The sequence below is a fragment of the Marmota flaviventris genome, chromosome 6 (genome assembly GCF_047511675.1).
Source record: "Marmota flaviventris isolate mMarFla1 chromosome 6, mMarFla1.hap1, whole genome shotgun sequence".
NCBI lineage: Eukaryota > Metazoa > Chordata > Mammalia > Rodentia > Sciuridae > Marmota > Marmota flaviventris.
Genome location: NC_092503.1, coordinates 47,214,311 through 47,226,596, shown reverse-complemented (window position 1 = coordinate 47,226,596; position 12,286 = coordinate 47,214,311). Strand labels below are relative to the sequence as shown.

Genomic DNA, 12,286 nt, shown 5'->3' with positions numbered 1-12,286 from the left:
AACCAAAGAATTAAAATTTAAGTACAAGAATAAAATGATTTTTAATGTTTAATTGATCCTGAATTTAATTGTGGGTATTGGAAAATACACAATACAGAATAATTTCTGAAGATATTTGCAAGTCATGTTTTTTGCTTCCTGTTTTGCCATTTTCATGCAGGGTACCAAAGCTGCAAAAGCATTTTAATTTCTGATTTGTAATTTTAATTATTAAAATAAAACTAATTTTTTTAAATTTTAAAGAATTCATGGCAACTGATCTAAGCATAGTTTATTTATTTTGTTAATGAAGTTTTATAATTAGTAGTAGGCATTATGTATGTTATTATTATTATGTATGTTAAGGTATAGCATTTGATTAGAGTTTACATGATTCTTTTATAGTTTGATTAGAATTCTACTCCTCATTTATATCCCAGACGAACTTGAGGGGAAAGTCTTTCATTTCCCTTTGGAATATCTGGTCAAATCTTTCATTCTGCTCCACAGTAAAATGATGTTTCCAATCTCCAATGGTACCTAATGGGATATGAACATGAATGTCACTTTGGTGAATAAAGAACACTTCATGCTAAAGACTGCCTCAACCATTTGAACCCATGTGTCCCATTGTCCCAGATGTGGAACCCCTGTCAAATTTAAATGGAGCAACCAATATACCTATTTTTTAACTTTCTAATAATATGTGAATATTATTGTGTTCACAGAATTTAAAAATTGGAAATTAATGGGTTAATCTCTTTTCAACCAAGCTAAATATTTGTTCAGATCCACAGGATTGGAGACCTCATCTTTTCTTACACAGGAATGATTGAATAAAGAATCTAGGAACAAAATAATGCAGTAAAGAGATTTAAAATTTACTTCTCCATATGTTAGCCTTTCCCACTCTGTGATCCTTAGGAATAAAAAAACTATAAAGATATGAATACATTAGAATTTAAAAAGTATTTTAATATATATACTCCTGTATATATACTAAGTGAACCTCATACTAAGTGCACCACATTTATCAACTGTAATATAATTCTTACTAAAACCCTCCAAGATAAGTATTTCTTTCTTTTTCAATTTGAAAAAAAAAAAAAAAAAACAAAACTCAAGTATTTTCAACCTATAAAATCAAAGTCATATAGAGCACCAGAGCTTCTCTTTCTGCATCTTTTTTTTTTATACAAGATTAAACCATCATTATGCCATTCTTTTTCGTGGGGGTGAGTACCGGAGATTGAACTCAGGGGTACTCGACCACTAAACCACTCCCCACCTCTATTTTGTTTTTTATTTAGAGCCAGGATCTCACTGAGTTGCTTAGCACCTTGTTTTTGCTGAGGCTGGCTTTGAACTTGCATTCCTCTGCCTCAGCCTCCTGAACCGCAGGGATTACATTATGCCATTCTTCTTAAGTGAAAAATAACTTGGCATTTCCAGCTATCAGGTTCACATGTATAGACATTATTATTGGCCTTTGGAAAAGATAACAAGCTCTTAGGGATATGAGAATTGCTTTTTATCTACTGTAGCTGAGGAATTAAAAGGGAGAATTTATAATAAATGTCATCAAAAAAAGGAATTTAAAAATATATCAATATCTAGGGCAATTTCCATAGGATGTTTATACAATTGTTCATAAATTAATATCCATCATCCTATTGGTAAATTATGAGCCAATTATGACATAAAATGTGAATAAAGTAGAAGTGAAATGTTTAGAATGTTTATACACTAAATGATTAAATTAAAAATTAACAATTTGAAGCCAGGTGTGGTGTTGTATGCTTGTAATCCCAGCAGCTCAGGAGGCTGAGCAGGAGGATGTTGAGTTCAAAGCCAGCCTCAGCAAGGGTGAGGCTCTAAGCATCTCAGTGTGAGACCCTGTCTCTAAATAAAATACCAAATAGCAGCTGGGGATGTGGTTTAGTGCTTGAGTGCCCCCGAGTTCAATCCTTGGTACTACTATACTACTAATAATAATAATAATAATACTTTGAATTTAAAGGGTATCAGTTACAAGGGAAATAATATTCATTCTTGACAACTACTTCAAGCATGTAATAAGATCACAGTAAAAACGATTTCAAGGATTTTTTGAAGTAACTGAATTCATAGCAGATAGCACTAATAAGATATCACTCTTTGTGATGACACATGGTAACACAGTAATCCAAACCTCCTCCCAGCACAGCAAAACACACATTAAGTTTACTCCTTAGATTATTCTAGAAGAACAAAGGGAAAATAAGGATTATTGTTCTTCTCATTTAATATACCTGACGAGGCTCATGTGACTTAGAAATAAGGCAATATTAATTAAGCAGTTTGTATACTAAAACACTTAGGTTTCTTGAAAACCTCTTCAGACCTACTCTCAATTAGATGCTTAATTTCTCTAGGTTCCAAATGTCACTGTTACTTGGAGAGACATAATGGAAGCACTTATTATTTCTCCTAGGTATCAAGGACTTGAATGACAGCTTACATCTTGCTACTAAGAACTACTGAATAGTACCTTTCCGCAGAAAATTTCCTTCGTTGTTTCTCACTCCCATTTCCTGTTTTACAATATCATCATAATTTGCTTGTGGATTAGTCTTCATGTTCTGAAATGAAGCCTGTTTCACAACAGTATCCACGACTTCTTCACTAAGTTCTTTCTCAAGAAATCTACAGATTTTCAACACTGCACTTCTGAGGTCCTGAAAGAGTCATGAGTATGCATGAGTTACAGCCAAACACACAACATTTTCATATTCTAGTGAAATTGATTGCTGGAATGCAAAGAAGTGTCATCATATGAACCATGCAGTTTGTTATGAAAAGAGAATGGGGAAACAAACTGACATGATTATCTCAATTGATGCACAAAAAACATTTAACAAAACCCAACATCTTTTTATGATGAAACTCTCAATAAATCTGCAATGGAAGGAATCTACGTCAACATGAAAAAGTCTTATATGGAACAGCTAACAGCAAACTCAACTAAGAGAGAAAGATTTTCATCTGAGATGTGGAGTAAGTTCAACTCCATTTTTCCACTTTAATTTATCATGATACTAGAAATACTAGCTGCAGCACCTAAGCAATAAAAACAAAAAAGGTACTGAAATAGAAAATAAAGCAAATGAAGTGGTCCCTGTTAGCGCATAAGATTATCTTTTACATTAAAAACCCCAAGTACACTCACACACACACACACACACACACCAAAACAAACAAAAAATAAAACAAAAAAGACATTAGAACAAAGAAATTTAAGTTGTAGAATAAGAAACCAAATATCTTAAAAGTTCTACTACCCAGAATACATAAAGAATTCTTACAAATCAACGAGAATAAAAAAATCAGTCCAATTAAAAATTGGCAAAGGATTTCTTCAAAGTAGATATACACATGTCCAATAAGTACATGAAAAGATGCTCAGTATCACTAATCATTAGGGAAATGCAAATCAACCACAGTAAGGTACCACTTCACACCCATTAGGAAGGCTATTATTATTTTAAAATTTTAAATATTTTATTTATTTTTATTTCAATATTTTTATTATTAAAAATAAACCACATCAGACAACAATAAGACCAATGAATCAGAAAAATTAAGATTTATGCATGTTGGTAGAAATGTAAAAATGCTGCAAATGCAATGGAAATAGTATGAACCTAAAAACAGCATTACAATATGACCCAACAAATCCACTTCTGTGTATGTACCCCAAATATTGAAAGTTAAAGTCTCAGAGAGAGATTTGTACACCATGTTCATACATCATTATTCACAATGCAGAATATAAAAGTGATCTATATGTATGTATATGTATGAGATACACAAATACAATGTAGTACATATGTACATTGGAATATTATTCAGCCTTAGAAGGAAGGCATTATGCTACAAATGCATGAACCCTGAAGACATTATGGTAAGTTAAGTTAAATGAGCCAGTCAAAAAGGACAAATACTGTATGATTCCACTGATATGATATACTAAGACTAATCAACTTCATAAACACAGAAAGTAGAATGTTTTTTTACAAGACCTACAGGGAGCTGAGACTGGAGAATGAGGGATTATAGCCTTGTGAATATAGAGTTTCAGTTTTGCAATATGAATTCATTTTAGAGTAGGAGAGTGGTGATGTTGGCACAAGAATATGAACATACTTCATGACACACAACTGTTCCCTTAAAAAATGGTTAAAGCAGGCTGGGAACGGTGGCTCATGCCTGTAATCCCAGGGACTCAGGAGGCAGAGGCAGAAGGATGGTGAGTTCAAAGCCAGCCTCAGCAATTTAGCAAGGGCTAAGCAACTCTGTGAGACCCTGTCTCTAAAAAAATACAAAATAGGGCTGGGGATGTGACTCAGTGGTTGCGTGTCCCTGAGTTCAATCCCTGGTATCCGCTTCAAAGTCGTTAAAGTGGCATATTTTATGTCATGGATATTTTATCACAAGTAAAAAATATACTTTATGTCATGGATATTTTATCACAAGTAAAAACTTCAGTGGGAGGATAAAACCTAAACAGAATTACTATAGGCAATAGTACTTTAACTGGAAAAACTGTATCTCAAAGAGGTTATAACAATTTTCATGAGAAAGGAACTTTTCTTTCAATTCAAGAAGCAAAGATTTCTTTTCTGGATAAAATTTTAAAAAATGAGCCCCCAACTAAAGAAACCTGAAACCCCTAACCCTATGAAATGTGAACTTCAAAGTGCTTGATACACTATGTGCTCACAAGAAATGGAGATGGGTTGGCAGGTTGGGGACAGAGGATACAGGGCCTTGCTAACTTCCTGAGTATGTTAGCTGTATTCTTGTAGGGGAAAAAATGTAGTGTGAGAGGATGAATAAAAATAACAGGTCCACAGAAAATGCTCAGGGGTTACTCCAGTTGAACTGGGCTAATTGGGCTGTGCAAAATAACCACACAAGGGACACAAATACCTTTTTCTTTGGGGTCGCTGTGATGGCTCCTCTGACCTTAAGGGTCCGCAGGAAGAGAGAGAGTGCACATGCCCTGACCCCTTTTATTGAGGAGAAGCTATTCAAATGAGGCAACGGGTCAGGTTTCAGGGGGCTGAGTCTATGTTCATGATGTCCACTGTCAGCAGGTTTACTGACACCTGGGTAGGCCACACCCAAGGGCAGAGTAAGAGAAGGGGACACACACAAGGCACTTCCATGGAAGATTCTATCCTAAACAGGGCAAGGGGTTATATTACAAAAGAACAGGTGAGCATAGCTTCACCCATGGGGCTGTAGCAAGACACACCCATGCACGAAACACCAACCCTTGAACCCAAGAAGGGTGGGGAAAGCTCTGCCACATTTCTGTGATTGAGTGCCTCAGCACCCAGCAGAGGAGTGTGACTCAGTCATGTGCAAGGTTGGTCTCCCACACCACAGTTATTAACTTATTTCTACACCAAACTTGGGTGCAGAAAAAAATAATAAAATTAGGATATAAATGAATACAAAGGGATAAGAAAATGTGAACAAGTTCTAGCATAAAAAAGACAATAAAATAGAACTATCGATGTTACAAATGTAGAAATTATCCGAAAGAATTTCAAAACAGCTATACTTGTCACATACAAGGAAATAAGAGATAAAATTAAAGTCTTTCCCTCAAAGCCAACTATTATTAACCAAAGTATCAGATAAACCCCCAGCTTGTTAATCGAAATGTAGACTTTAGTGAATAATTTTAATGGAAGATGAAACACAGATTGTTTTAGTCAGGTTTTTCGTTGCTGTGACCAAAAAAACCTGACAAGAATAAACGTAGAGGAGGCAAAGTTTTTTTGGTGGCTCGCGGTTTCAGAGGTCTCAGTCCATAGACAGCCGGCTCCATTCCACAGGGCCTGAAGTGAGTCAGAATATCACGGTGGAAGAATGTGGTGGAGAAAAGCAACTCAAGACATCACACCAGGAAGCAGAGAGAGCTCCAATCAGCTCATGACATTATACCACAAAGGGATATCCCTGATGACCTACCTCCTCCAGCTCTACCCTACCTACCTGCCTAAAATTACCACTTAGGATATTAATGCCCTGATTAGATCAGGCCTTTTATCATCCTATCATATATCATCCCTAAACTTTTCTTTCATAGTCTCACATATGATCTTTTGGGGGACAAGTCATAATTAAACCATAACATAGATTCAGAGATTATTTTCTAGGTCTTGCTACAGTCTTGTACTTTGGCCAGTTCTTCAGAACACCAGCCATTCCCTAATTCTACTACCAATTACTATCCAAAATTCTGAGCCATATTCCACAAAATGGTTTTTCATGTAACACAACGGGCAGCTCTCTTCTTTACCACTGTATTTGTGGGGTCTCCAAAGACAACTGCCCCACACCCTTCAGGTATATATGCATCTCTTTCCTAGAGGCATCAGCCAGTTCCAATATGTTGAAGGAAAAGATAACAGGATGGGAATGATTAAATCTCTCATATTAGACTCCCCCCAAAGGGGAGTATCATTTCTCTTAAGATAAAGTATTTCCAGAATTTTTACATTTTAAAATAAAATACATATATGAAAATGACACGCATTCCAGAATCCCCCAATAAACACCCTTTCCTCATTTTAAACCTTGTCCTTCCCCTAATGGTAACCTCCATCCTCATTATATGATAATGAATTATTGGTCTTCTAACTTGACTTTTTCCACCTAAATATGAATCTTTAAACATTATAGTTATAATTGCTTCTAGTTCAATTATATACCACTCGACTCTACTTGTGACAGGAAAGTAGAAAATAATCCTGCATAGTCATTAAGGTTCTAGGGCTACTACTACTAATTAAGTGAGAAATGTGAAAAATCCTCTGAGAGAAACTGCCCTGAGTTTATACATTTTGCTGGGTTTATCACTGGAGAAGCAGGCATGGGCAGTGTTTCGTAAAACTACCAAGACATTTCCAAGGGAAGCAACAGACAAAGGAAGACTCCAAAACGTATTCCAACTTTGATGAATACCTAATGTTTTTTTAAAAAAAATATTGTTTGAATGTTGATGGACCTTTATTTTATTCATTTATTTAAATACGTTGCTGAAAATAGAACCCAGTTCCTGACACATGCTAGGCAAGCACTCTACCAACTGAGCCACCACCCCAGCCCTGAATATCTAATTTTTGACAACATTGTGAGGTTTCTCTAGAAAGAGCTCTAAAGCGGAAAACTTGAGTTGACCAATGTCTATATTCCTTCTCTCCTTTACTTCCTTACTCCATCCTACCCCAATCAATTTTATCCACATTCATTCTTCTCATACATTCTTTTGTTCTTTTTGGTATTGGGAATTGAATCCAGGGCCCCTTAACCACTGAACCACATCCCTATCCCTTTTTATATTCTATTTTGAGATAGGGTCTCATTGAGTTGCTTAGAGCCTCACTAAATTGCTGAAGCTACTTTTGAACTCTCAACCCTCCTGCTTCAGCCTCCCAGGCTACTGCCATTATATTCTTTATAGTGATGATGTTCAAATTAATGGCATTAATATCTAAAGGCAGAAATCTTTTTGAGTTTGATTTGTATTTTTCATTTGTTTCTCACTCTATTCATTTGATTTCTTCTAAATCCCTTTAATCTTCACAGGTCAAAAACAATGTCATATTCAAGCTCCTCTGATCCCCCTCTAACCCAACCCTGCCTCAGAGTGCCCTAAACACCTTCACGAATGAGACCACTATCTGCACACCTGCACCAACTGGAAATAAAGGAAGCATCCTTGATACCTCTCTCTTTATCATTTGTACTTTGTACAATCCCTTTTCTTTTTACATCTTAACTGTGCCTCAAAACTCTGTATTCTCTTCATTCATAATGACATTACTCCAATCCAAGGAAGCACTGATGTTCAGTGGATTAACACACTGGTCTGTGTCTGGACTGGATTAGTTATACTCACTATTTTTTCTTTTTAATTCATGAATGGGAATAACATTCAAAAATATAAATCATATTCTATGGCTACCCCTCTTAATAATTCTTTTAGAGGCTCTTGACTACTTTTAACTTTAAAGAAATCACTCTCATTAACATAGTCCACAGATCTTATAAAATCTGGCTCCTACAAAACCCCTCTATATTAATATTTCATCTCTTCCACATTGTTCAAGTTCTTCCCTTAGGTCTTCAAAGGTCTCATGCATTTTCCTTTTTTCTTATAAGTCTCTCCCATTTCTTTTCTTTCTGTTCGCTCTTATTTATTTATTTCAGGAAAAAAAAAGACCTTCACTTTCAACTATACTAGATACTCTCAGTACATATGCACATTGACATTATAGTTAGACTTTTCCTTAATAATTTCACTTATTACTTTTGAACTACATATACTAGCTTGGTGAGTACCTGTTTTCCCTGATAGATTATGAGTTCTGTTTATAAAAAATTCAGTCATCTATTACTCATGATTCAGTGCCAGTCACAGAGCAATCATTCAGTGATTGTTGAAGTAACTGAATATATGATGTATTAATGAATCCACATACCAACCAGAGTCCACAGAACAATAAATTTCAACTATCTTGTGTTTGAATTACACAAAGTTTTCAGGCAGTTTTGAAACTTTCACCAGCATATAAGCATCCTATGACTTCACATGAAGATTCTCTTTAAAAAACAGGAAGAACATGCCTCACAGGCCTCACCCTCATCTATAGCAACAATTATCCTGTCTTTGAAGTGGCTTCTTCCCCCATTGTCATGGTGTTCCTTGATGAACTTTCTTAAGTACAAGTACCATGGAAAAAAGTTTGTTGTATGGTGTATCCTCAAAAAAAAAAAAAAAAAAAAAAAAAAAAAAAACCCACTAAACTAAAAACAGAACTACTCTATAATCCAACTGTTACATTCCTGGGTATATATCAAAAAGAAATAGAGTCACCATAGAAGAGACAACTCACATGTTCATGTTTATTGTATCACTATTCACAATAGATAAGGATTCAGCCTAGGTGTCTATCAAAGATGAACACATAAAGAAAACATGGTGCACACACACACACACACACACTGGACTATTATTCAGATATAAAAAAATGAAATCTTCCAGCAAAATTCATGAACTGAAGGAGATCATGTTAAATAAAATAAGCCAGACATACAAAGACAAGTAGTGCAAGAGGCACACGTGAGAACAACAACAAATATGGACTGAAACTAGAATCATGAATACTAGTGCCTGTGAAGGGTCCAGGGGGAAGGGTAAGTAAGAGTGGAAGAAGGGAGATTGTATATGATCAGTGCATGTTGCATGGTCATATAGAAATCAGATAACAAAACCCATTAATACGTAATTAATATTAATAAAAATGATTTACAAGATTGGTATCCTAGATATTTGAGGTTGCCTTTATTTCTACAGTTTTTAAATGATAACCATGGTGACTGTGTGTAGTGAGAAGACACCCTTGAGGAAAACCAGTAATAATTAATGGATAAGCAGGAAATTAGACCCCCCACTTACCCCCCAAAAGCCTACGAAATATGTATGAAAATGACTAGGAGAATGAGTTTTACTGAAACCAGGAGAAAAAAGGTTTAAAAATAGAATTTTAAAAAATACTTCTTATTTTACCTTTTTCATATCTTCATAGCTCATGAACAGAATATTGAAGTCATGTCTGTGTTCATACCAGCCTTTTATGTGATCAAACCAACGACTTCCCACCACTGTGCAAAAAATAATTAGTAAGAAGGTAAAGATGTTGCACTTATTGAATAGCAAAGTATTCTGTCTTTTCCTCCTTATGGTCACAAAAACAAAAATAAAGGCCCCAACCACTGAACATCTATATTACTGTTTTGAAATGATTACTGCTTAGGGGAACAATCATGGTTTTCATAGAGAAGTGATCATGAAAAGTGACTTTATGGATGTAGGAAGGCAGCAATGAAGAAATGAGAAAGCCCCTGGGTCTAAGTTTAAATCAGATTTCTTTAAAGCAATTTCCTCCACTTTCCTATATCCACCAGAAAACACACATGTCCATTTTTCTTCTCATTCTCTAAGATTTCTGGATAGCAAAGCTACCTGTTTACAATGAGACAAAACCTGAATGTAATCTTTAAATGAGTGAGATCCTGATACTTCTCACTACAAGTCCCTTGCAACCTTCAATCCTCATCAGTAGTGGAGTGATAAACTCCACCATGGCCCTAGAAGGCTTACCACAGGTCCAGGAGAGAGTACACAAACACCCTGATCATTAGTGATTCTGGAATGTATTGTTTTAATTATATTTGTAGCTAGTTTAAATTGATAGAATACGTGTAAGCCTCTTATGGACTGGTCAAAATATTTTCCAAACAACATGCCTTTGAAAACTTGACAAAACCCACATGGTCCTGGCAAGGAATGGAAACGCCACTGGGTGGCAGACTAAGTTGATATGTCATAGTAACTACTCAAGAGCATGCATTGTACAATTGCCCTTTTCCATCTCTCTACATATCTTTCCTAAGTTTCTTGATAAATAAACTCATAGTTACCTTGTCCATCTAGAAACATTTTTATATAATTCTCAAAAGTTTCAGAATTCTTTAATATAGCCACCCAATTTGAATAATGAAAAAAGGAAACCAAAACATCTTTAGGATTTCTGTAGATATAAAGAATCTGCAGGAAGAATTAGAAATAATATTAACAATTCCAGCATATTATTTCAAGTTTTTAACAGTTGCATCATATTCATTAGCTGAATGAATCATAATCATCTTAATCCATTCTTCTAGTCATGGAAAATTAGGTGTTCCCCCAATTTTTCTCTATTACAAAAAGTGTTGAAATAAATTCTTTTACTTATAGGACAGAAACTGTATAAAAAAATTAATATGAAAATACCACTAATGAAAAGTTGAACCAAAAAAAGGCCTTTCACAGAATACACAATAATTATTGTCAATAACCTATCAAAACAGGCTTAATCTCATTAGTGAGTATGGACATGTAGGTTAAGATCACTTTAGCATACCTCTTCATAAATAACACATTGAAAAAATTTAAAAGTCTGATATGTATCATTACTAGGAGGAAGTCAAAACATGTCCATTAGCAATTTAGCAGGAACTGATACACCTGCTTTCTTAAGAAAATATAGTCCCCATCCCATAGAACTGAAAATCCTTGTACTTTTGGCTTTGCAGTTCCCTTCTTGGATGTATATTATAGGAAAATTCCTGCATATGTGCCCAAAGGCCATTCTCAAGAACATTCATAGCAGCAAGTAGTGATATGCAAATGCTGGAATATTCTAATTTTTCTATGAAGAGAAAGTACAGATCTGATAGAACTACTTTCAGAAGTTATATTATGCAGCAGTGAAAATGGCATTTCAAATCAAGAACAAACAAGAGCATGTGGCAAAATCCCAGAGATTTAGAGAATAAGGAACAAAATGAAATTAAGTAAAATTGTAGGCCAAATGATTTAACATGATGGCCCATAATTTGTTTTCAAAGACCAACAGAAAAGGAACCTTTGTCCACTGATGATCATAATAGAAAAACTTCAATGGAAAAGTTCCAGTAAATCTGTAAGTATTTTGATTTAGCCACAATCATAGTAGAACACTTACAGAGAACTGTCTTTAACATAACAATAAAAGCAAAAATAAATTTATAAAATTGATTATTAAAATTTTATTTCATTTAGTTTTTAAAATTTGTATAAGTACCCAACACAGAAAGTTTATCTCCTTTTCTCATGTATGAAACATATTACATGTTTGAAAACTGATCATGCAATTGACAATTAACTTTTAAATAAAATCCAAAAATTAGAATATGTAAACATCATTGCCCATGATAGAAAACTATACAAACACTTTTAAACTAAAAAAGTCTCAAGAGAGCTGAAACCAATTATAAAAGTAAAACTGAAATAACAGAGTTTTAAACATTAACAAAATCATATCCATAGTTATACTAAAAGTGATATTCATTTTAAAATGTTAATATTGACAAATATAAACACTGGAAATAGGTAAACTGAACATTTAATTAAAGAAGATAGAAAGACATATACTAAAATGAGATAATAATTAAAATGAAAGTATACATCCAGAAAAAAAGCTAGTTCCTCAGAGGGTGAAAACCTAGTAAAATAGAAAACTCGTTATATCCTGAAAACTCTAAAAATAAGAGAATATAAAATTTTTATCTTTGCAGCATGAATGCAAATATATAACCACAAAATTGGAGTAAATTGACGAGATTATTAAAAAGTTATACTTTTTTCAATGTTAAATATCTACAA

At 34.3% G+C, this 12,286-nt stretch overlaps 1 protein-coding gene across 1 annotated transcript; it reads right to left on the bottom strand.

Annotated features, from left to right (window-relative positions):
- Positions 1-292: 292 nt before the first annotated feature.
- On the bottom strand, positions 293-10,612 carry LOC139706211 (amine sulfotransferase-like). Its single transcript, XM_071613888.1, has 4 exons — positions 10,522-10,612; positions 9,608-9,702; positions 2,510-2,696; positions 293-519 (listed from the first exon to the last, which is right to left on the bottom strand). Exons 1-4 carry the CDS (start codon positions 10,538-10,540, stop codon positions 398-400), a joined length of 423 nt encoding a protein of 140 aa, XP_071469989.1. The 5' UTR covers positions 10,541-10,612; the 3' UTR covers positions 293-397.
- Positions 10,613-12,286: the final 1,674 nt, after the last annotated feature.

What these genes read in the sequence shown, in the direction of transcription:
- LOC139706211 (XM_071613888.1), bottom strand. An exon ending in GCTATGAAGATATGAAAAAG is followed by an intron (nt 2,697 to 9,607) that starts GTAAAATAAGAA and finishes TGACTCTTTCAG; the next exon opens with GACCTCAGAAGTGCAGTGTT. An exon ending in AGGAAATTTTCTGCGGAAAG is followed by an intron (nt 520 to 2,509) that starts GTACTATTCAGT and finishes ATATCCCATTAG; the next exon opens with GTACCATTGGAGATTGGAAA.